This window comes from Nicotiana tabacum, chromosome 15 (assembly GCF_000715075.1).
Source record: "Nicotiana tabacum cultivar K326 chromosome 15, ASM71507v2, whole genome shotgun sequence".
NCBI classification, from domain to species: domain Eukaryota; kingdom Viridiplantae; phylum Streptophyta; class Magnoliopsida; order Solanales; family Solanaceae; genus Nicotiana; species Nicotiana tabacum.
In genome coordinates this window covers 21,427,104-21,453,678 of record NC_134094.1, presented here as the reverse complement: position 1 = coordinate 21,453,678, position 26,575 = coordinate 21,427,104, and the positions used below count along the sequence as shown (strand labels likewise).

The window sequence follows — 26,575 nt, the reverse complement described above, 5'->3', positions numbered from 1 at the left end:
TAAATAAATTTCAATCTTTCCTTATATTACCGCGGGAGCCTTCACATTTAGTTTTTAAAAATTATTTTTTTCGAAATAGCATCCCGCGTTTTGGTCCACCTTATAACACCGCATGACTTCTAGTAATTCTCCTACTAGCCATGCGTATCAAGCCCACCTTATCTCACCGCATGCGTTTCAACACCCTAATCTTATATCACCGCATGCGTATCAATATCACAATATTTCACAAATCGCACCTCAAGTGCCCAAATATCACAACATAATACAACTTGCACCTCAAGTGCTCAAATATCACAATATATTACAAATTGCACGTCAAGTGCTCAAATATCACAACATCTCATAAATTGCACCTCAAGTGCTCAAATATTACAACTTGCCACATAAATCAACAATACATTATTTTTCACAATAAGGAGCCCATGGCTCGACCATAATATGCACAAAATTATAACAAAAATATCTGGGAGTGAACAACTCAACAGAATAATATTTCACAATTTAACACTTTGCCTCAATATGATTTATGACCTTTATAACTCAATACCAATTTCTACAACATGAACTGGAAAGTAATTCATCAAGGAACAACGCCTCCTTTAATTTAAATTTTTGGCAAATAGATTAATGCCTCCTTTTAAATTTATTTAATAAATTATTTACAAATGAATAATCCATAGTGAAATTATCTCTAGGAAATATCAACTCAACATAAATACGAGATTCACATAAAAATCAAGGTGGCAATCACACCAAATTGTCATATAAAAACAAATTCAACAAACAAGGATTTAGGCATGGCAAATAAAGGATTTAGTAAGTGCCAACAAATTTCCAATTCAATATTTAAGGGTGTCTAAGAATTTTAACTGGTATAATTTGCACATATAAGCCAAGTACGTACTCGTCACCTCGTGTACATGGCTTTTTATATTTCACAAATGGCACATACGACTCAATGCCTAAGGGGTAATTCCCCCACTCAAGGTTAGAAAAGATACTTACCTTTTGAAGTTATACCGATATTCTAAAATAGCCTACTTGCTTGCTTGATTAGCCTAATTTTGGAATCAAGAGCATACCCCCACATGTCAAGGATTAGTACATGCGTTGTCGGTCGAGACATATACATTATGAATCAACTTTCGTGAGCGTCGCTTACAATCCAAGTATCAAGCAATCTAGAAAGGTATTCATGATCTGGGGTTGATCTATGTGTTTAAAAACACTGGAGATATCAATGTCAATCTTGTTCGGAAATTTTATGCTGGTTTAGATCCAAATAATCCTGAGCAGCTGGTGCCTATCCAGGGAAGGTTGATCGATTTTTCAGCATTAGCTATATGTAATCTGTGGTGTGAATGTGGACAAATTCATCACCCGTCCCATATACTGAGAACTGAGACACACTCTTTGTGGTGTCAATTCTATGGCGGCCTGGGTTCGGGACAAGAAAACCAATCACCATAGGCAATTCCCTAAGAAGAAAATGAAGGCAGAAGCTCAAGTGTGGTTGAAATTGATTAATACACGGCTCCTACCATGCAACCATGACACTCTTATTAGCCGTAAAAGGACTTGCGTGTTATATTTCCTAATGACTGGCCAGAGGGTGAATGTGGGCCACTTGATCCGCTACCAGATGACCCAAGTGAGAACTAGCAAGAGAATTGATCGAATGCCCTTTGCGAGCGTGTTGACTCACTACTTGAGACAAGAAGAGATGGAGGAGGAGCAAGTTGTCGATATAGTCATTCCTCCTCCCCCACGACTAATGGACATCACAAGCGTCCAGGTTAAGGAGGAGAATGATATGTCTTCACTGACAGGTGCCGAGCGCAATGCTCGTGATGACAGCTTTATGGCCCATTTATATGGGATGATGGACTTGCAGCTTCGGATTGGGGGACGTTCGGCCACTACTGAAGAGAGGGACATCTTGGAGGAGCGGTTCCTGCTAAATGCTTATGCTCAGCAGATGGTTAGGCTTGGAGATGGCTACAGACTCCCAGATGATGAGGATGTCAACACACCAGAGCAGTCTGAGGCCGAGCCGGACCAGTCTGAGGAGGAGGATATGATGACGAGGAGGAGGAAGAAGAAGATGAGGAGTGGACAACTGCAGATGGAGCCTTCGAGGATGAAGGCGATGACGAGGCCTGATCAGGGAGTTTTCATACCACCCTACTTGTTTTTTTTTGTTGGCAGTTTGTGTATGCACTGAGGATATTGCATGAATTAAGGGTGGGGTGGTAACTTGTAGATATTAGATACACTAATTAATTCTTGTTTTATTTTTTTTGTCGCCTTATCTATTAAAAAAAGTAGAAAAAAATTGGACTCTTCCCGACGATGGATCTCCTAGACAGTTTTCTTGAAAGATTTAAGTCTAAAGAAAAAAAAAAGGATTTTTGTTGTAGATAGTGTAGTAATTCCCCCTTGGTGTTTCTTTGTGCCGCGGTTCTTTTCCAAGGGTTTTGTTTGAACCTGGTGTAGATAGTTTTATTTTTTTTAGGAGTAGGAACCATTGTGCTATGAATTGAATTGAAGCAATATCTCTTGACTTTGTTATACTTTGAGAATAGTGAGTACTCTGGTTGTAACGCTTAGGCTCAGTTTTTGAATCTAGTATAAGTACCTTAAATCGTATAATCTTAAATTTGCTTAACTGCTTTGACTAGAGTGTCTTGATAAAACCAATCCTGAGTGAGTTATGTACCATGTGTGTGTGAGGTTTGTGTGTATTCTGTGCATTGCAGTTGATGTCTAGAACTTGCCCCGTATGTTTGCAAAGCGAAATAGTAGTCTTGTTCAGTCTGGGAAGTGATATAGGCTTTTCTTTGTTGAGCCATATATATATAGTTTACCCGCCTAAATATTATGTAACGTAGTTAACCCCGTTAAGCCCGTAATCCTGTTTCTTTGGCAACCACATTACAAGCCTTACCCCGTTGTTTGAATTAACCATCTATTTGAACCTTGTCACCTCTCATGAGTACTTGAAGTATTATGAATTATGTAAAAGTTAAAGTGTGGGGTGGTGGTTTGGATTTGGAGTGGAATAATGAAATAAGGAGAAAGGTGCACTGTTTAAAAATAAAAAATAAAAAATAAAATAATAAAAGCCACTTGAATTGAAAAAAAATTAGTTGTATTGTTCTGAAGAATACTCCTTGATGGTGGTGGCTTTTGATGTAATTGTGCTTAAAGAAGTATGGGGTAATATACATTGATGTGAAGGTGGAGTTGTGGTTTGACATAAGTATGGGCTTGAATGTTAAAGTATATGTATTAAAGTTCATAGGGAGTTGTAGTCACTCTTATGTCCAAATGTATCCTACCCGACCCGCAGCCTACATTACAACCAATTAAAGTCCTACTTGATCCTAGACTGAATGAGCTCGATTAGTAGAGTAGTACACTACGGGCAAGCCTATGGTGCATCTTTTGTGGCATATGAATGTTATTTCTGAGAGAGTGAATTTTTTCTATCTTGAGTTCCTACTTGTTCTTAAATTTTATTGTGTATGGAACTAATCTCTTTTGTTGTGTGAGGGCACTTGATTCATTAAGGAAATGCAATGTCATTGATCTCTATGTTAGAGTAAGTGAGTGAGTTGTGAATAATGCATGGTATTGGTAAGTCAAATCTGGAGGTGAAGATGTTAAACTCTTGTGCTTAGTCTATTTTAAAGATTCTTGGTGTGATGAGTTAGGAGAATTGTTTTAAAAATAAGGTCGTGTCTATATAAAGTGTAGTTTGATTGCTCGAGGACGAGCAACGTTTAAGTGTGGGGTAGTGATGTGTGGCTATAATTATATATTTTTAGTGCATTACGTACTTTATATTTAGGTGCTTTAATGCTAAACTACACTATATTTGTGTTTATTTGAGTTATTTTATGTGTAGGTATAATGGAGATGAAATTACGAGCAAAACGAATATTTTGGACGAAAATGTGCAAACGAAGCAGTGAGAAGGCGTAGCACGCCAAATTGCCCGCGATAAAGCAGGTGAGGTGAGTTGTCATGCTCGCGTTGGAGCGCGCGCCGCCTGGGTTAAGGCGAGATCAAGCTCGCGGCAGAGCTGGCGACGCACATGCTAAGGCGAGGTGGATCACGCTGTAGAGCCCGCGGCGCATGGGCTATAGCGAGGGTCTTCCGGATTTTAAAAGCCTATTTCGTCTCCTTGTTGGGTTTGGACTTGGGCTATTTCTTTTAGATCTTTTCCTACACATATAAATAATCATTAAACACCATTTTTGAAGGAGTTTTGCGACCAGAGACAAGAATAGCACGTGGAACAACTTTTGGGGGAAAGAATCATCGAGTTCTACATTCCTTCATCTTTTCTTTGTAATTTGTTTATGCAAAATACTTGAGAAATTGTTACTATGAATATGAATAGCTAAACTTCTAATCTAGGGTTTTGATGGAACCTATTGGAGAATGATTTTCCTATTACGTTTAATATAGTTTTGCCTTAACTTTTTCTCTATTTATTCAACTACGTTTACATTGTGGTTGATTGAAGAGCTCTCAATTGACTGTGCCTATTTAGTGTGTATTGCTTGAAAGAGAATACATATTTAGGTAGTTGTTGAACAACATCACTCCTAACGTATGTGAGGGATCAATACGGAGGGTTTAAAGGTGGGATTAGGAATAACGAAACCTTGGTGTGATCCTAGTGAGCAGTAAACTAGTGCCAGCTAGCGTAGTTCGGAAGAATATGTCTAGTAAATTATGATAGTTACTCGGAAGTGAATTACGACACTCAAAGTACTCACGATCGGTAGAGAATACTTAGGCAAATTTATAAAAAAATATAGCGGGGAGAATTCCGACAATAGAAAAAATCATAACCTTAGACTGTTCCAAATTTTGTCTACAACCTGTCCTTCGTTAGTTATCAATTACTGCATTTTCATTACTTGGTTTTTAGTTAGTAAACATCCAATTCATTATTTAATATTTCTGAAGGTTGATTACTTGAATTCGTGCTAGTCTAGTGGCTGTAGTTAGTAGGTTAATTCCCTGTGGGATTCGACTCCGAATTTGTTAACCGGATTATATTTGCAACGACCGCTAAACCTCTTAGGAGGCATAGTTGGGCGTGATCAGTTAACCATAGAACACAATATAAGGTCTATTAGGAGTCTTATTTTAAATAAATAAATTTTAAAAAAAGGAATAAAGTCATACTAACATAAGTTAAAGAGAATCAGTTCTTGATTCTTCTTTCTTTTATTCCTGTCTTCTTATGACATTCTTTTATTTTCGATCTACTTCTCAAGTTCCACGTCATCAAGAGGAGCACCTTTAATGGTAACTTTCACTATCCCTTTCACCAAAACCAAGTTTCATATTAACCTATTATATTATGCAAATTACTCTTCTCATTATGTATGCCAAATTTTCGTCTTGTTAAAAAGATCCATTATTAGTGGGTAAAACCAGATCAATTTTGAAACAATATAACTGTGCAAAGCAAAGTTCAATTTTATAAAGTTTTTTCGTTTGCTAATCTTAGATGTGTTCCTCTGAGAGTATGCTAAGATAAATGCTTCTTTATTAAGTTTTAAAATGTTTAATATTTTTTTTTCAAAGTTAAAATATTTATATAAATAATGATAATTACCTAGTAGAAGAAAAAATAAATTTTGTGGCCAGTGATGGCACAGAAAGTGAACAAAAAATTAATGTCGTCATCCATTAACGTTACAGAACGGAGTTTTGCAAGACTCTATCAAGTATTTTTAATATTATTGTTTAAGATGATATGGGAAATACATGGTAATTAACTATGGTTAAAGACAAATATTTGTAATTAAATTATGTGATATGTGTTATTTGTTTATTGAGTTGATGTAAATACTCGATGCGGGTAAGTTTTTACCCTTCCTAATTTTTTACATCCAAGGGAATGTAGTTATCATGTGATAGAATTGAAGGGCAAATTAGCAGTCCTGAGCTGCTACGAAAATTCCGGAGATGTTATCAATTTGTGGATTTAGGGAGATGTTATCAATTAGTTTTATTTCCTTTATTTTGTTTCTTTTAAAGTTTACTTTACAAGACAAATGTTTCGGCTTGGGCCTCAATGATGGACTAAGCTAAATGGATCGAAAAGCAAACAAGATATTAAGATGGGCTTTTGGGCCTATGTACAATTTAACACCTCTTCTCCAAGTTGGAAGCAGAGATTTGAAGCCTATGAGTTTGAGATTCTAATTCATTTAAGTTATTATGTTCTAAGTTACGTATTTAATAATTTTTTAAGGTTTGAACCAAAGTTATTGAGTTTGGCCAAATTCATAAACTAAAGGCTAGCTCGGCCAGACCCATGGTTGGAAGGTGATTGTCAACACCCAAGTTGCCCAGAATGGAATGGTGAATAACTCTGGACTACACCTTACAGTTAGTCTCCTACTTCTTTGAAATGGTTATGTTCTTTGATTCATTTTCTTTTCGGTATCCGTACGGTTCAGTTAATTTTCGATATTTTTTTAAATATCATTTAAAAGTCACTAGTAGAAGCAGAATACAATAATGTACGTACTTTGATAGGACTTAGCAAAAGTCTCTAGACCTTTTTACTATTTAAAGGGTGTTAAATTAATAAAACATGAAAGATGGTCATAGTATAGATCCATCAACTATTCTCTAGCAGCGTAAAAGAAACTAAATAAAGACAAAAAAAATATAAATCACACGAGTGGAAAGATATTAAGCAAGTTGTGACTCAAGAATAGAGTCTATAGAAGATTAAATATTTGAAAATATAAATTTAAACCATACGAAAAGAAACATATTCAATACATTATAGTTTGCTACTCATAATCACTAGAATACCTTGTGTCTTGCTAGTGAATATGCTAGAAATAGTTTAGTTTTAATAGGAGTAGTGTAATAGGTTTGAGAATTAAGATTTTGAATTTAATTACTTGTTGGCTTGTAAGAGTTTTCATAATTTCAAGGCCTAAGAAAAAATTTAATAATATTTTTAAACTTAACATATAAATATATTTTTTCCATGTAATTTATTCGGTACAATTCAGTATTTTTCGGTTTATTTTCATAAAATAAAAAACCTATCTTAATTATTGGTACGGTTATAGATTTATATAAAAAATCTACTATTTTATTAAATGAAACCTAAAAATCGGTTCGGTGCGATACAATTAGGTCGGTTTAGTCGGTTTTTAAATATCCATTGACTTTCCTAGCTGAAAGTATGTAAACGTGAATTAACTTATTATTTCCAATTTTAACCTTGTCCTTGGCCTTGTTAGCCCTCAATTTATCATGAACTAGCTAAAAAATTTGTCCTGGTGTGTGTGTGTGTGTGTGTGTGTGTATATATATATATATATATATATATATATATATATATATATATATATATATATATATATATATATATATATATTATTTACTTTTGTTGATTGTAATTTAAATGATAATATCAAGTTATTTAATCAATTTTTGAGGTTACAATAATTGATAATACGAAGAGTTACTTGTTATTGTAAATCAAATTAACTTGATGTTATATAAAACTTATATATTAGCGTACATAACTTAAACTCATTCTATACAATCAGGTTAATCATTTGATTGAACTGTTCTACTAAATTTAATAGCTTGGCACTGCTTAGAAGCAATGGGCGAAGTAAAAGCCAGGGAAACTCCAAACCTCAACATAAACCTACTATATATATATATTTTAGTTTTCTACCCGGAGTTCCATGTTTGCATAGGGATCCCGACTAACTCAATTAGCACCGGAAAAGTGCTTTCTATCAGAATTTTTTTTCATTCTCGGGGCTCAAAGCCAAAGCCTCTCGTTAAAAATAAAGGAATTCTATCAATGTATCACAATCCTTGACGGTGATATGTACCTAAATAATGCTGAGGAATCACTAGAACACTCATATATGTACGATGCAAGAGGACTAATCACTTCATAACTTGAACAACAAAAATGTTACCGTTCACGAGTTCGAATCCTCACAAGTGAACAAAGTCCGGTATTTAAATAAAGAAGGGTAGAGGAACGAGTCATTGTCCACTGAATTTCGAAGTTAAAAAGTAACGGATTTTTTCGGTTAATTCTTTTTTTTAAAGCCAGAAAGAAAGTATAAAAATGAACAGACAAGTAAGAAGGAAATGAACACACACATTGTTTAGCCAGGGAATATCAATATTCTGAAGCAGTTTAATGTAACATGCCAAAGTGTACCAAAAATGTAAGATGCAAGAAGATTAACCACTTGATAACTTTGACCACAAAAATGTGCACCAGCTCGGATTCTCGATGGGTGAATCAAATATGGAATTTAAGTGAAGAAGGATAGAGTGACAAATCCATTATTCACCGTATTTTGAAGTTAAAAGTACGCAGATTTTTCGGTTATAAAGAAAATGTTTAACCACTTGATAACTTTGACCACAAAAGTCTGCACCCTCACAAGCTCGGATTCTCGATGGGTGAACCAAATATGATATTTAAGTAAAAAAGGATAGAGCGAGAAACTCACTATTTATCGCGTTTTGAAGTTAAAAGTAACAGATTTCTCGGTTGTAGAAAACATGTTGCAGAAAGTAAGTACAGAAATCGAAAAATAGGTGAAAAGGAAATTAATAAACACACTGCCTAGCTGGAGAATATCAAAATCAAATTAATGTGACATATGCCAAAGGGAGTCATCACTTGGTAGCTTGTCAAATCATGAAAAATCATTCCTAGTTGCAAAGACAAAATTTTAATGGCATGGACCATAAAAGGATGGTCAATGAAAGAAGAGACATGTCCCAGTGTCCCAACAGAAAACAATACAACACAAAAACACAATATCAGCAAATTGCCCACAAAAAGATTTGTGGTCCCTTATGTAAACAAAAAACAATGTCATATCAAGTATAATTGGGAATAAATACATGAAAGTTTAAGTCCTTAGCTGACCTTAATTTCCACTCAACATTCATGTGGTCTATCTCCTTTTGCATTGCCGACACTTCTTTTATACAACATTGTTACAAAACATAAAAGAGTCCCTCTTCAACCCCATTCTCACTCTCCTTCCTCTTCACCAGGAGAGATGAAGCTCATTATTATTATTTTTTAAAATCCCTCCCAAATTAGGAGGATCTATAATGTTTCCGTACTTTCCCTTCAGCGTGACTCGAACCCAGGACCTAACGGTCGTGGGTGGAGGTGATTTAACAACTGAGCAAGCCTCACTTGTCCATGAAGCTCGTTATTTGCGGTACCATTCTATGGTCTTAATAGAAGGGCCAAAAGGTGAGCACCCTAGTGTGTACCAAGCAGCTATATTACACGGACTCTCCAAAATGCTAACGGACCTGTGTCAGGTCCTCCAAAGTACACTGCTTTTGTAGGATCCGACACGCATCCGGCGACGTTTTCGGAGAGTCCGAACAACATAGCCAAGCAGTTAAAAAAATGAGTAAAGAGTTCAAATTCCAGTAGAGACAAGAAAAGGTAGGTGATTTATTCCCCTATGTCTCAACCTTGATGAGTAGAGTTACCTGGCATCCGCTGATAGGAGGTAGCATATATCCGGTGAAATAGTCAACATGCCCGCAAGCTGACTAGGACACTGTTGTTATTTAGAAAAATGCTATAAAGTGCTCACTTAAGGTGATAAGTAGAGAAGGACATTGAAGACTTGATTGCACACGCTTATAGCATTGTGGCTTCGCCATAAATATTTATCATAAAGGTCTACAAGAAAAGGGAGCCTTGGAGCAACGGTAAAGTTGTCACTATGTGACCATAGGTCATAGGTTCGAGCCATGGAATCAGTCACTGGTACTTGCGTCGGGGTAGGTTGCCTATATCACACCCTCTTAGGGTACGACCCTTCCTCGAACCCTGCGTAAACACGGGATGCTTCGTGCACCGGGCTGTCCTTTTTAAAGGCATACAAGATTAGTTACTTTCTAAGTCATATAAAGATAAGATGCATGTAAGAATTTACACTAGACCAGGGCAACAAGGTAAAATGAAGAAATCAAATCAATCTATACTATCAAAGCCAATAAAAGTAAATGTTCATGGAAGGAGGGTTGTCTCATTCATTACAGTAGAAAATTCCAAGAATTTGAAAAGCAAGTATTGACTAGGCCTTATTTAGCCATTTAGATCCTTATATACACAATATGATGAATGTGCAATGCCATAAACAGCACACTTCCTGGTTGAAAAATCCCAATTCAGAAATAAATGGAAGTAAAAGAAAATAAGATTGCTTCTACCTATAGTATTATTGACAAACAATTGACTTCTCTGTAAAAGACTGACAACAATTACCCTATCTAACAACATTAGGGAACTCACACAGGCAATGGCATAATCATCTCGCATACAAAATCCTAATTGGCTTCACTTCATATAGCAGAAGTCGATAAGTGGAAATACCCGAGCTATTCCCTGGTCTCTGTTGTTCTGCTGGTACAAAGTTCAGACGAGACGAAGTGTATAAGTTCTTGAACACAATAAGTAGGTGGTTGTTTCTCCTCTCTTGAGCAATATTAGCTGATCTGTTCGCCAATAAGATCGAGACCAACAAGGAGGAATGTCACTCCTTGGAAAAGAAGGAAGTAAAAGTGGAGTCCATGAGCCGATAAAAGGCTTCTGGCTGATGCCGTTAACAGTAAGAAAGCAAGAGCTAGCTCTTTTCTGTATATTTTGTTGCTCTTCTTAACAGGTGTAGAAGTTTCATCTTTCTGTTTGTTCAATCGGTTTAGCACAGAGAGTTCGCTTTCAGAAGCCCCTCTGCTAATCTGTGGTGCTCCCGACACTTTTAAATCCTTTTCAGCAGCAGCCAGTAGGTCGGATTCAGAAGACCTACCTGCTTTTTTGGTGACAACCCACTCGTATGAGCTTCCCAATTGGAAAAGTCCAGATACCATAGCGTTGAACTTTGTGACTGACATAGTGTTTTCGAAAAGGAGGTAAGGGGCGATGAAAGGAATGGCTTTTGGTGCCGGAAGAATGTTTAAAAGTGTCATAAGAATAGGTATGTAGCAAACAACCCAGAATGGGAGTTCCGCTTCCGGGATAAACATGGTTAAAGGAAGAACTACACAAAACAATGTGAATGAATAGAAGGGAAGAATGAGTTTTCTCAACAAAAAGAAAAGAAGTATTAAGTTAGCTTTCTTCCATATTGATATCTGCACAAAAGTTACAAGTTCGTTAGAATTTTTCCAATAACAACAATTACGCCTCAATACCAAGCTAGTTAAGATCGGCTATATGAGTTCTTACTACATTTTGCCTCATTTGTTCCTTTTTCATTCCAATATTTAGTAATTTATTTTCTCTAGCATCAGAAGTTTTCTTCATTAGAATGTTTATGTATCAGGAAGTTTGGCGAAGCTAAAGAGAGGAGTCAATGTACCTTGGAAGTAACAATAGCAGGAAGACACACTCGGAAGAGTTGCATCGGGCCAGAATGCCACCGATGTTGTTGCTTCCTATACGCTTCAAAAGATTCAGGAACTTCACAAAGGACCTATTTTTTCATATTGATACGAAGAACATTGTGATTAGATTGACAAAACTACAAAAAATATTTTAAATAAAAAAAAAAAATCAAAATTTAATGGGAATAAGACCAGGCAAAAGTTTCATCAATCTGGATATCAATATGAGAACTGTTTAAAAAAGAAAAAGTACCAAAAGAGAAAACCAATCTAACAGCCATAAATCATTCTGTTGTTTAACTATTGAATCTTAAGTCGATAAAATCCAGCTTCTATTTGCAACACAATAGGAACAGCAATTAGTCCTCGATCCAAAACTAGTTCTATTTGCAAAGGAAGACTCAAAATAAAATCCCCTATGCAACAAATGCCAGTCAGAGTAGCAATAGATGGGACCATAAGCACATTTAACAAAAATATGAAAGCGGACAATACTTACCCTCACGTCATTAAGATATATGAATTTCCAGCCATTGAGATGAGCACGGACAGCAATATCCATATCTTCCACAGTTGTCCTCTCAAGCCAACCTCCTGACTCCTCTAAGGCTTTTATTCTCCAGATACCAGCCGTTCCATTGAAACCAAAGAAGTTCAAGAATACGCCATTCACCTGCTGTTCCACCTCAAAATGAAAACACAGATTAATGTTTTGGAGACGAGTCAACAAGTTTTCGTCCTTGTTAACAAATGCCCATCTTGTTTGAACCAATCCTAACTCAGGGTTATCCTGTGACAAAAGTCAGAACATACGTGTTAATTGTCAACAGCAACATCAATGAACTCACAAAAGGAAAACAAGAAGAACATATTTCACCTTGAAATGTGGGACTGTCTGCTTAAGAAAATCTGGAGTTGGTTGGAAATCCGCATCAAAGATTGCAACAAATTCATAATCCTTCACATAGTCACAACTCATCGCAGACTTCAGGTTCCCTGCTTTGTAACCAGTTCTAACCAAACGGTGCCTATAAATTATGTTGATACCCTTTTGGCTCCATTTAGCAACCTCTGACTTTATTAACTCTTGGATGCACTCATTGTCAGAGTCATCAAGAATTTGAATCAACAAACGGTCTTTTGGCCAATCAAGTTGACAGACTGCCGTTATAGACAACTCATATACCTGCACAACACCAGTAATAGCGAAAAAGTTTTGAATGCATAATACATAAGGAAAAGAAAAGCAGAAAAGAAGAAATTTTTTGTTTTGAATGCAACTAATGAAAAGTCTTAAGTACTACTTATATGCCAAGGACAGATTAAGATCCCAAAATGCTCAATTCCCTTATTTGATAATAAGATACTAAATATATCAATAGTATTGCAAAACAAATTATGTCATATTAAGCAATCCCGATATGGAGCAACCCTCGCCTACAACAGAAAAAGTAAGAAAGAGACCACTACTGTGGAAAAATAAAGGTAAAAGGAAACCACCAATGAAGTGCTAATCAGAAAGCTAAAAAGGAAACCATATATAACAATGGTTTAAAAGCACCACAAAAGAGGGAGTTGAATTCACCTAAATTTACTCGTATATTACCAATTTCAACTAATTCAAAGTTTGGAAGTGACTCATGTTCTCTCCTAACAAGAAGTTTAAGACTTAAATAGAAGCCACAGAAGTATGCTAATTCCTCATCCGCATATCAGCCCCAGTTATAGTAACAAAAACAATAAGATAGAATATTCACAATTCAAAAGGGCAGCAGAAAAAAATGAATTAGGTACAGTACCTCTCTTTCATTACACATTGGAATCTGCACAAGAACCATAGGGTAGCTGTTGTTTGATCCCTCAAGATCATCCGATTTAAACGGATCCCCTTCAATCTTTGGCTTAATCTTCTTGCACTTTATGTATAAGCAACCCAAACAAAGTATCAAACGATCTAACGACTGAATTAGGAATAAAACAGTACAGAATGTGGAAAGATTTTGAACAGAAGGCGCGATATAATCAGCGCGAAAATCCAACCAACCAACATAAGTTACATGGAACAACCCCAAAACATCAGAAGTATGTGGAATATACAAACTTGGATTCTGAAAATAATCCCAACCTTTGAAGTAAGCAACAACCTCAAAGGCCAACATAACCAAAGAAATCACCAAACAAGCTTTGATTATTCTGAAAAGTAGTTTACTTTTTCCAAGTTTCTCACTTGCAAGAGAAACCCCTTCTCTAAAAATCAGCCTATTCTTGATAGTTCCAAATAAAGTCCATAAAATTGTTGCAAGCCAAGCAACAAAGCCAACAGCTTGATTAGCTTTAAGAAGCAAAACCCATGTCACTTGCTTAGCATTCTTGCCTCTACTCTTCTCTATTGGCTTAAATGCAGAATCAGGACCATCAATTTCAACAATGGAGAAGTTGGGGTTCTCCATTTTCACTATCACTGGTGTTCCCCTCTGGGTTTCCTTACCCCACCAGTCAAAAAAACTCAATCTTGGAGCCATTTAAGCCACTTAAAAACAACAAATTACCAGATCCAACAAAATCAAGAAACTCACACTATACTCATTCAGAACAAGAATCAAGAATTGTCTTGCATCATTCAAGAATTCAAGAACTTATTTCAAAGCCCTTTATTTTTACAACCAACGTAACAGAATGTAAGAGCTAGAAAAGAAGTTATTCTTTGCATACTCTTAGAGACTACTCAAGCTAAAAAGCAAAGCACTATTATAGAGGAAAGTATATACCAATATCAATACAATTACCAGCTGTGAAATTTACTCTCTTTTCTTCAAGATTTTATTTCCACTTTTTGATTCAAGCTAGCTGTGGTAGTACAACCTAAAATGCATTAAAAGTAAGTAAAAATCACTAGCTGACAAGTTTATCCACTATAACTGTAAATAGTGAAGAATGTTTTCATGTGTTGACTGAATGTGGAAAACAAGGAAATTTTGGTGAAAGAATAAGGCTACAATAAACTTTATATTAATTAACTTTTGCTCTTTTGAAAATTTAATTGGATGGGGTAAGGTGGGGAGGAGGGGGGTAGTACAGTGTTGGAAAAGAATATGCAGCCCGCCACTAATAACTACCTTTAGTATAATGAAGTGTTAATCTTGATTGTTTAAAGTTCAAACTTATAAGTAGATACTTTATAATAGTAGTAATACTTTGTTTAAGTGCTTTCTTATTTATTACTCTCCCGTTTTAATTATTTAGGTGAACGTACTTGATCGGGCACGGAATTTAAGAAAAAAAAAATAAAAATTTAAACTTGTGATGTAAAATGAGTCACATATATTTTGTGTGGCTATAACTCATTACATAAAGGTAAATTATTTCTAAATATGGAAGGGGTCATTCTATTTGGCACGGACTAAAAAAAAATATATTCATAAATTGAAACGGATGGAGTATTATTATTATTATTATTATTTTAAATACGAAGAATGTTTTCGTGTGTTGACTGAATGTAGAAAATTAGGTGAAAGACTAATGCTACAATATTATTTTAGATTAAACAAAAATAATCTGTATAGTACCAAGTGAAAATTAAAAACATTCCAACTTCCAGCTTTGAGATAAACTTTCTATTCATTAAACTTTTTGCTCTTCTTAATTTTCTATTTGGGGCTTCTTTTTTTTTTTTTTTTTTTTTTTGTGGGGGGAGGGGGTGTTGCCTTACAGGGTTGGAAAAGGATATGCAGCCACCTATAAAAGCATTAGTATAAAGCGCTAATCTTGAATGCTCAAATTCATAATTAGACACTTTAGAGTAAAGATGGCTGTTAAAGTAAGTATTTTTTATGAATATTCTTTTGTTTAAGTACTTTAACATTATCGGTTTGCTATTGGTGATGTTGCTGTTAGGCTTGTTTTTAACATTTATTAACACCATTGTTTTACCTTGGGATCCACAAATGACACATAAAATTCACATCCTTTTTAAAATATTTATTTTTACCTTAGACTATAGGGATAAGTACATAAAACAGTGCAGTGGCAGAATGTTTTCTTGTCCTCTTTTGCCTGGTGATTTGAGCTGTTTTGGGATTGAAAAATAATAGGGACCATAACTGATGGAAAAAATATTGGCTGTAACTGTATGGGCAATAAATTATTACTGAAATAAAGAAATAAGTTAATGAATAGTTAACTATTAGAAAAATATTTTTTTAAAAACTTGGAGTGAGGGGGGGGAGAAGAGAGTTCAAAGTTTTTTTTTCTCACGTGGGAGAAATGGTGCTGTCGCTTTTTTAATCAACAAATACCTGAAAATGACATTTCTAAGATTGGTAGGAATGATTTTGGTTTACGAAATTTTTATTTAATCAACTAAAATTCTAAAGTTAGTTATATCAGTTGTATTTTAGTCAGCATATTTTCTTTTCTCTTTCAAACAAATGTAAAATCAACTCATTTGATAATGATAATAATAATAACAATAATAATAATAATAATAATAATAATGATAATAACATTACTGTCGATGACAACAACAATGACATCCGGAGACGTGGCTTTTAAATTACATATCGCATCAAGAGTAAATTTATGTGGACGATGGTAAATGCGAACAATGACTTTGTTTAATTATTTTTCAAAAAAAATACTTTTGATGACAAATAATTTGTACTAATTAATTTAAAAAATACTTTTGAGTAACAATTAGTGTTTGATCAAGTTTTTAGAAGTTATTTCTAAGTGTATTTTTTTCAATATGATTTTTAAAATTGTGTTTTTGAGAAGAAACTAAATTTTTTCTGCTTCTCAAAAATTATTTTTACTTCTACTCAAAAGTATTTTTTTTTTGTTCCTTCGATTTGGCCAAATATCTTAACTTTAAAAAAAAGAAAAAATTGACGAAAAAAGAGAATTTTTGCCAAACAAGCTAAAAAAGCAAGACTGATCAATGTTTTCAACAGAGAGTGCATTTTTGAACCCAAGGTGAAACGCAGATCAAATGTACTCATTTTAACTTATTTTCCTTTTTTGAATAATCAAAATGAATGTTTTCTATTTCTAAAATTTATTTGGAATAACTCAAAAGCAAGAGAAGGAAATTGAAAAGTTGAGAGGCTTCACCGACAGATATATCTTCCCATTATAAACTTATGGCATAAAAATAAGGCATATGCTATGGTCTCCTGGGCCACTTTTTATTTCTTCAGCTGTCGGTGCCAACTAAATTATTACATCTTTCACTGCTTCATTATTTCCTTTCCTTAGACACAAGTATTTCCCCCTTATCACAAAATAAAAGAGAAGAAAGATTAATAATATTATAAATATCTCTACATATGTATGCCACACAAATGATAAATCTTATATTTTTATTTTTTTTTGTTTTACACCCCTATTCGGAAACAAAAATCATAATTAGACTATTGTAAATTTTCTTTCAAATATATTTAAAAGAATTTATGATCGCTCCAAAACTAATATCCATCGACCAATGTGTTCCAAACTCATGGACCTGGCTGACCCTTAAACTAGCCCATTGAGAATAAAAGGTTAGGCTTTTTTTTACTTTTAACCCGTACCAAAAACTATATATATTTATTAGCCGAAAAAATATATAAAATTTGTATAATTTTTGTATATAACATATAGAAAATATATATATATATATATATATATATATATATATATATATATATATATGCAAAAATTATATATTTTTTGGCTATTATTTTAAGAGTAGCTATACAGTGTCATTTTCCCTAAAAGGTTCAGTCTTGAGTCTCTAGTATGTAAAAATTGCATGGGGCGCCCTATTTGGTCGCCCCCTTTTAACTTATACCCGTTTTATTTTTTCATTTGCATACGTACACATTTTTTTTGTTAAAAGCATTCTAAAAAGATGATTTTGTCCTTCAGGACTATTGACAAAACTCTAGATTGCAGGACAACACTTCAGCATGTTTTGGCATGAAATTTTAGCAAATGAACTAAATAACTTAACCATGTTTAATCTGAAATTATAGCAAATGAACTAAATAACTTAAGCATGATAAGTCTGAAATTTTAGCAAATGAACTAAATAACTTAAGCATGTTTAGCCTGAAGTTTTAGCAAATGAACTAAATAACTTCAGCATGCATTAGCAAAAACTCATTAGAAAATTACATATTGCAAGATAAAAACTTAAGCATGTTTAGTCTGAAATTTTAGCAAATGAACTAAATAAGTTCAGCATGTTTAGTCTGAAATTTTAGCAAATGAACTAAATAACTTCAGCATGTTTAGACTGAAGTTTTGGATAAAACTCATGACAAAACTGTTGACTGCAGGATAAATAACTTCAGCATGCATTAGCATGAAGTTTTATCTTCAATGTAAAACAACTTCAGCTGCTATTGTAATTGGTTGAAGTTTTACACCATCTCGCATGCTAATGAATAACCTCTGGTACTGTAAAACAACGTCATCTCCAAACGTTAGCATGTTGCTACGTTTATCAGGGCTTGTTTTACAGTATACTAATGCGAATAAGGTCATCTCTAAAGTAGCATGCTAATGCTAATATTATCAGGGGTGTAATTGTTATATTATTACGGATTTTTTGTCAACTGACTACTAAATCAATAATTTTTAAAAATAGGGTACATATTAAAAGGTGGCACAAATATAGGGTACGGCTGCAAATTCCCCTATAGTATTATTGATTATAGTCCAAATTAAACTGGCCCTGTACAATTCAACCTATGGGCTGGACTAACTCATCGATTAGTTCAGTAAAAACGCAGTACGGCATATCAAGCTCCGCTGTGCGCAGGGTTTAGCAACAAATGCAATAATTTAAAGCATTTTATCAATTGGAAATGCTTAAGTATATTTCGACGTGACTTTCTCGTTACTATGAGGGGCATATTTAGACATTTTTAATTATTTGGTGATATAGTTGAGCCAGAAAATAATAGTAGAAGCTTCTACAAGCTGTACGTTAACAAAGAACATATAACTAAATCCAATATATTAACGGTATTTTTTTACTCTTTTCCGTATATTTATTGAACAATGAGGTGAATAACATGATGTGTGTCAATGGAAAGAATTTGAGATATACGAGTTGTCTTTCCTATTTGGTCTATTATTATGGTTAATACATATTGAGTGTAAAATCTAATTGGTCTAAGTTTAAGGGTCATTATGATTTAAATAAAATGATTAAATAATTTCTCACTTGATGGAAAATAAAATATAAAGTGATTTTTCATAAGCTGGTCCTTTTTCTAAGAAAGAACGTTACTATTCATCGATTCCAATTTATGTGGCACATATTTCTTTTTAGTTTGTTCCAAAAAAGAGGACAAATTTTCATATATAAAAATAATATAACTTTAAACTTTTTATTTTATCATTAATGAGATAATTTATAACTATACAAATGTCTATGGTTTGTTTCCAACATAAATTATAAAAATCTATCTTTCTTTCTTAGACGCCACGTCTCATAAAAATATGTTTCCTCATATATTACATAAAATGAGATGAGGAAGTACTATGTTTCCTCATGTATAACTAAAGGAAAAAAGAAGAAAACAAGATGAAAAGACTATTGTTGTTCAACATAAAGAGAGGTCATCTTACATCTATGGATAAAGGTATACGCTTCTTATATATTTCGAAAATCATAGTGTTTTTAAAAGTCTTGTACATAAGATGTACTCCATCATTTATTTTTTCTCTCTACAATCCAAGAATCTTGGACATCCTCACAAAACTCCCTTTTTAGAAAGCTGCAACCATTGATGCCAAAACTCCAAACAAACAAAAGGAAACCTTCAATTTCCGAGCAGATGATCTTGCCGGTGGTGGCGCCTGAGCGTCAGCCGGTGGCGAATCAGCCGCGGGCGAACTAGCCGAAGAATCGGCATCCTTAGAAGGAGCAGGGGCCTCTGTTTCTTCAGAAACAGGGGACTCTGCTTCTTCTTCGGGGGACTCTGCTTCATCATCAGAAGGTGGTGAACTCTTAGGTGAAGATGTTGCATTATTAGCCTTAGGTGGTGGAGCTGAAACTGGTGCAAGTGTTCCATCTAATCCAGGTGTAACAATTGGCTGAGAAATTCCAAGAATTGATATGTTATAAGGCTGATTCATTACTGATTTTTCGAGCCTTGAATCGCGTTGAGCGCCTTTAGCAGCTGATCCAAATACAAAACTACCATCTTTAGATGTCACATTCAAGAAACCTTGGTCATATCCTGCTTTACCAGATTGTTGGTACATTGTTGTCAATTTTGCAGTTTTGTCCTTTAAGTTTTTGAGTTTCGGGATATCATAGTAATCTAATACAACATAGGTTGATAAAACACTCTTGAGAACATCATCTGATTTTGAGGTAAGGTCACCAATTGCACCATTTGGAACGGCCAAAATTGTAATTGTGACTCTTTTGTTAATTTCAGTGGCTAAGCCAGATTTACAAAGAAGGTCATTAAAAGTGCTATAATCAGAAAATTGGCTTAGAATTTTTGTGATATTAAAAGCTGAGGCTGAGGAAGCTAGTAGAAGGAAGTAACAGAGAAGGGCAACAATGGAACGATTCATTTTTGCCGGCAATGATCAAAGCCAAAGAAAGAAAGAAAAAAAGATACAAAATATATTTATTTTTTTGGTTTTTTTATACCAGCAAAAATGAGATTTTTTTGTTATGTTTCTTCCTAGATAAAAACAACCAACTCCGACTTATGAAAAGAGAAAAAATGGAGGGTTATATAGAGTGGAGTTAATGGAGGTGAAGAGTTCTTGAGCTTGTGAATTGGAGTGAATGTCTCTAACCCTTAAATTTGCATGCATGCATAAATCAGTCGTTTTCAAAGTCTTTCATAATTTGAGTTGACGGAATGAATTTACTTTCGTATTAATTAACCTCTATTTGTACGGCATAAAATCATGTACTATACATTATCCAATTAGAAAAATATTTGTACGGTGAAAAATAATATGAGTTGTTTAACGTATTCTTAACCATACCCAGTATGGTATTTTTGCAACGGTCTGTCTCACCATTTTATTATGGTATATTTGATCTCGCGTCACGAAATTTTGTAAGGTGTCCAAATTTATAGAATAATGGAAATAAATAACTTTAGTTATCATATTTCTAGACAAGAAATAGTCTTAGTCAATTAGTTTTGTTTAGTCTTAAGTTAGAAAAGGTCCTAAGTTCAATTTTACTTAATCATAATTTTTAATCCCTCTTAGAACAAAATCAAACACATAACCGGCACACTGGGAGACAATCCGTCATAAGTGGTATTATTTTATCCTACTTATCCATTCTCAAAGTATTAATGCATATATTTAGTAAAATTTTCTGACGTGACACCGCTTCGTCAAACATGCGTCAGCCCCGGAGTGTAGGGGCGGAGGGAGAGCGTTAGCTACGGATTCAGACGAATCCAATAGCTTTTACTTAAATCTATATTTGTATTAAAAAATTCATAAAATATGTTTAATATTAAATTGCGAAACGGTAATTATGACGAGTTGAGAACACGCATTTAGAATCCATAAACTTTAAATTCTAGTTTCTTCATCCTCTCACGTATGACATCTATCAAGGGATTGTGAGTTAATGAATGGGATGCTCTCCATCTTCATTATACCTTTCATATTACTCACGATATCTATTTAACGTGATTAATTTTAATATTCTATTTAGTTTACTTTCAACCTTATTTGGAAACAATTCTAGAACCTCTACTATTGATTTTCTTTGATGCAATAATTAAACATATACTAGTATTATTTATTGCAGTAGTATACTACGACCATTAAAAGACCACCAATAGCCTTACAGTTATCATCGTCAACTATCATTACCAACAATCACTATCGCATAATCATCATTGGGAAGAACTTCCAACACTAGCTACCTGCCACCTCTAGTCTCAATGGTGCAACCACAACCAACCACATCCACCACCAGTGGCGGATGTAGAGTTGTCACGACCCAATTTAGGATCATGACCAGCACTTAAGAGTAAGTGCCCACAAGTAAGCCCCATCGATATTTTACAGAAAATCGGGCACAGTTTTTCCTGTTTTTGGATTATTCCAAAAATTTTCATGTCTCAAATCAACAACCAAACATCCTAATATCAATTCAAACGACAATGACTTTATCAATTAACCAAAATAAATATCTACCATTAATAGTCCACCCACTAACAACTAGAAATACTACTTTATCTTCAACTTTGATAAGAATGAGTGATACTCAACATAAGTCTATAATAACAAAAGAATACTCGAGACTCTAAAAATAATGACTATGGAGCGACTCTAAGAGTTCAAAGAAAAGACCATAACAATAAATAAAATATCCGCCCACGCGAACAAGTGCGAGGCTCACCAAGAACTATCAACCTATGCGCTCTAATTAACGAAATTCTCGCACGCGTCAACTGTTGTCTCTGTAAAAAAATTAGCGGGGAATGAGTTGCTAGCTCAGTGAGTAATAACACTTAACCACAATCATTTTTATTGGGGACAAGTCAGAAAACATGCTAGTGTGTCAAACAGAAAATAACATAAAAATGCCATTTCAGAAACAATAAATAATTTTCAGTCTCGTCATGTTTTTCTTGTAGTATAATACAATTAACAATTCAGTAATAAGCTCGGTAACCACTGTATAGTATCAATATTCACATTTGGGAGGTTTCAATGAACGGATCATGTAATCGGTATAACTGTGAACTTTTTCGCAAGAAGTCAAATATAACGGTAGTCCCTACTCGAGGAAAATCAGTAACGGTATGCTAGTTTTATCTTCCCACTAGCCAAGGCTGTAACGGTAATCTGTAATTACAAGGTGCACCGGGTCTAACGAACCCGCCATTAGCTACGAGATCCTTCAATGTCTACTCTCATTTATACTTGTCTCTGTAATCCGTATATACTCGTAGAAAATATTTTAAAACAATATAGGGCATTTCGGTTCTTATCAAATCATATAATGTCATTTCGATAACAGTAAATTCAAGTAACGGTAAAACAGATCTAGTGACAACGGAAATATTTAAAACAACGGTAATCATCTCAAATAAATATTTCGGTATCATATCGAGTAAAAGACTTGTCCCACATGCAACTCAAAATAATCGGTAACATATTCATATTAAAAATTATATGTAAATCATGTAAGTTATGAAAACACAAATTGCGGTAAGATTACTACTCACAGTACTCGTGCCGAAATACCAAATGCTTCACCTCGAGCAATTCGTATAAATTTTTCCAATCAATCTATAATTACATAATATCGATCTCATATTAATTTCCATGTTTAGGCTAATTCATAGCTAATTTAGAATGCCCAAATCCTTAGAGTTTCATATTTAGCTCTTAATTCACCGAATTATAATAACTCAACAAATCCCTCCTATTCTACTTGAAATATCAAGACCCATTTTAGTATCCCAACTCACTGCTATAGTTAACTTAAACCAATTCAAAATCTATTAAATACAACTCATCCATATAATATACCCAGTCAATTCACTGAAAAGTCTCATGAATTTCTCAAAATTTCCTTAACTTTATCTTTTAAACTCTTAGTTCAATCCCAACCTCATATCTATTCAGTCCCATAAGGAATCATGTAAATAAAATAATAGTGTTTTCTAAAGAAGGAAGAATACATGTAAATACCTTATCACTGAGACGCAAGAATATGAAAAAAATTCAGTTGGGTGTGAGTTTTTTCGGTACCAAGACTGCACCAACTTCTTCCTCCTGCTTTTCTCTTTTCTTTCGTCCTTTCTTTGCTCGTATTTTTTTTTGTTTTATTAGTTAGTTTTGTTTTTCCTTTAAACTTAAATTATTTACTAAATACCCCATTTGTCCTCATTTAAAATATTGGGGGTATTACATCCTCCCCACCTTATGAAATTCGGTCCCCGAATTTAACTCAAGTATGTACCTATAGACTGAAACAAATGGGGGTACTTGACTTGCATAACATCTTCTATTTCCCAAGTAGCTTCTTCAACTATATGATTTCTCCATAAAACTTTTACGAACTCAATTTCTTTTGACCGTAGCTTTCTTACTTTCCTATCAACAATAGCCGTCGGTTCCTCCTCATAAGACAACTTCTCATCAAGCGGTATAGCAGGTGCTTCAAGCACTTGAGATGAGTCTGATATACATTTTCGTTAGCATTGAGATATGAAACACTGGATGAATAAAGGACAACTCAGGAGGGAGTGCCAAACGATAAGCCACAGCTCCCACTCGGTCTAGTATCTCATACGGTCCTATAAACCTGGGGCTCAACTTTCCTCTTTTCCCAAACCGCATCACACCTTTCATAGAGGAGACTCGTAGGAACACTTTGTCCCCAATTGTGAACACTAAATCTCTTTTTCTCTTATCAGCATAAGACTTTTGTCTACTTTGAGCTGTAAGCAATCTCTGTCTGATCAACGGGACCTTGTTCATAGCTTCTTGTACTAGGTCGGATCCCAATAAGTTAGTCTCACCAGTTTCAAACCATCCGATAGGACAACGACATCTTCTACTATACAATGCTTCGTACGGTGCCATTTGAATACTGGACTGGAAGTTATTATTGTAAGCAAATTCAGCTAAAGGTAGATAAGCGTCCCAACTACCTCCAAACTTAAGAATGCAAGCTCTCAACATATCTTTCAAGATCTGTATAGTACGTTCAGACCGCCTGTCTATCTGTGGATGAAATGCAGTACTAAGATCTACTCGTGTACCCAATGCTTCTTGAAAAGATTTCCAAAAGTGTGAGGTAAATTGTGATCCTCTATCAGAGATAATGGATATTGGAACTCCGTGAAGTCGGACAATTTTGTTCATAAATATCTGTGCATATCTTACTCCACTATATGTAGTCTTCACTGGCAAAAAGTGTGCTGATTTTGTCAATTGATCTATAATCACCCATACTGAGTCATAACCTCTAAGGGTTCGTGGTAGACCGGTGACAAAAAATTCTTTTCCATTTCTACTCTGGAATCTCAATTTGTTATAACAGTCCTACGGGTCGCTGATGCTCAGCCTTGACCCGCTGACAAGTCAAACAACTAGAAACAAAGTTAGTAACATCTTTCTTCATACCTTCCCACCAATAGAATTACTTTAGGTCATGATACATTTTTGTGGATCCAGGATGTATAATGTATCTGGAGTTATGGGCTTCTTTAAGAATAGTATGCCTCAACCCATCTAAGTCTGTGACACATAGCCTGTCACCCATTCAAAGAACACTATCACTTTCAACAATCATATCCTTGCTTTTACAAGCTAAGGCCTCATCTCTGTATTTGCAAAATTGCTCATCCTTATATTGGGTGTCCTTAATGCGCTCAACTAATGAAGACTTAGCATGAGCACAAGCCAATAATGCCTCTGAATCTCTGACACTAAATCTGATACCCGTACCTTCTAGTCTCTGAATATCCTTGGCCAAAAATCTCTTTGTAGGAGCTATATGTGCCAAACTCCCCATAGATTTTCTACTCAATGCATCAGCCACCACATTGGCTTTACCAGGATGATATAAAACAGAACAGTCATAGTCCTTCAGTAGTTCCATCCACCGACGCTGCCAAAGATTTAGATCTCTCTGCTGAAAGATATACTTCAGACTTTTATGGTCAGTATAAATCTCACAAGTTTCGCCGTATAGGTAATGCCTCCATAGTTTTAGAGCAAATACCACTGCAGCCATCTCCAAATCATGTGTAGGATAGTTTTGCTCATTCTTTTTCAATTGTCTCGAAGCATAAGCGATAACACGATCATTTTGCATGAGAACACATCTTAATCCCACCCTCGAGGCATCACAGAATACTGTAAATCCTCCAGAACCTGATGGTAAAGCTAATATTGGTGAAGTTGTCAGACACATTTTGAGTTTCTGAAAGCTCTGCTCACATTCTTTCGTCCACTAAAACTTTGCATTTTTTTGTGTTAGCTTAGTCAGTGGCGCTGCTATTCTGGATAAATCCTGTGAAAAACGCATGTAATAGCCCGCTAAGCCTAAAAAGTTGCGAATCTCTGTAGGAGAAGTAGGCTTGGGCCATTTCTGCATAGCTTCTGTCTTCTTAGGATCTACCATAATTCCATTTTTGGATACAACATGCCCCAGAAATGCTACAGAGTCTAGCCAAAATTCACACTTAGAGAACTTAGCATAAAGCTAATGTTCTCACAATATCTGCAACACAGTCCTCAAATGATTCTCGTATTCACCTTGGCTACGAGAATATATCAGGATATCATCAATAAATACTATTACAAATCTATCCAGAAACGGCTTGAACACCCTATTCATTAAATCCATGAATGCAGTTGGAGCATTAGTCAGTCCGAAAGGCATCACAAGAAACTCATAGTGCTGGTATCGAGTTCTGAAAGCAGTCTTAAAAATATATTCATCTTTGTTTCTAAGTTGAGGATAACCAGAACGGAGGTCAATCTTTGAAAAGTGGGCAGCTCCTTGTAACTGATCAAACATGTCATCTATACGAGGAAAAGGATATTTATTGCGTATTGTTATCTTGTTCAACTGCTTGTAGTCAATGCACATTCTCAGGGATCCGTCTTTCTTCTTTACGAACAGTACCGGTGCACCCCATGGAGATATGCTCGGTCTGATAAAACCCTTATCTAACAAATCCTGCAGTTGTTGTTTTAGCTCTTTTAACTCTGCTGGTGCCATCCGATATGGTGGTATTGATATGGGCTATGTGTCAGGTGGCAAATCAATACCAAAATCTATTTCTGGTACTGGAGGCAATCCTGTAAATCCTCAGGAAATACATTAGAAAATTCTCTCACTACTGGTACATTTTCTATACTATTTGTTTCCTTTCTTGTGTCATTTACAATAGCTAAGAAACCCAATCAACCTTTCTTCAGAAGTCGTTGAGCTTTCATAAAAGATACAACTTTGCAAATCTCTGGAACCTGACCCCCTTTTAGAACAAAACTGGGTTCGTTTGGTATCTCAAACTTGACTATCTTTGCATGACAATCGACAATAGCATAGCAAGAATATAACCAATCCATTCCCATCAGCATGTCAAAGTCAATCATATCA

General features: G+C 34.8%; 2 protein-coding genes across 2 annotated transcripts; both read right to left on the bottom strand.

Annotated features, from left to right (window-relative positions):
* Positions 1 to 10,083: 10,083 nt before the first annotated feature.
* Positions 10,084 to 14,382, bottom strand: LOC107764156 (putative xyloglucan glycosyltransferase 5). Its single transcript, XM_016582695.2, has 5 exons — positions 13,260 to 14,382; positions 12,338 to 12,646; positions 11,960 to 12,250; positions 11,436 to 11,549; positions 10,084 to 11,208 (listed from the first exon to the last, which is right to left on the bottom strand). Exons 1-5 carry the CDS (start codon positions 13,980 to 13,982, stop codon positions 10,564 to 10,566), a joined length of 2,082 nt encoding a protein of 693 aa, XP_016438181.1. The 5' UTR covers positions 13,983 to 14,382; the 3' UTR covers positions 10,084 to 10,563.
* A 4,556-nt stretch (positions 14,383 to 18,938) lies between these two features.
* On the bottom strand, positions 18,939 to 20,166 carry LOC107794994 (fasciclin-like arabinogalactan protein 14). Its single transcript, XM_016617552.2, has one exon. The coding sequence runs from the start codon at positions 20,035 to 20,037 to the stop codon at positions 19,219 to 19,221; it is 819 nt and encodes a 272-aa protein (XP_016473038.1). The 5' UTR covers positions 20,038 to 20,166; the 3' UTR covers positions 18,939 to 19,218.
* Between the last annotated feature and the right edge of the window lie 6,409 nt (positions 20,167 to 26,575).

Excerpts from the sequence above, each read along its gene's own strand:
- LOC107764156 (XM_016582695.2), bottom strand. The coding sequence starts at position 13,982 with ATGGCTCCAAGATTGAGTTTTTTTGACTGGTGGGGTAAGGAAACCCAG. Across the intron at positions 12,647-13,259 it reads CAATGTGTAATGAAAGAGAG|GTATATGAGTTGTCTATAAC; the intron begins GTACTGTACCTA and ends GGTGTTGTGCAG. Across the intron at positions 11,550-11,959 it reads TATATCTTAATGACGTGAGG|GTCCTTTGTGAAGTTCCTGA; the intron begins GTAAGTATTGTC and ends ATGAAAAAATAG.
- LOC107794994 (XM_016617552.2), bottom strand. The coding sequence starts at position 20,037 with ATGAATCGTTCCATTGTTGCCCTTCTCTGTTACTTCCTTCTACTAGCT.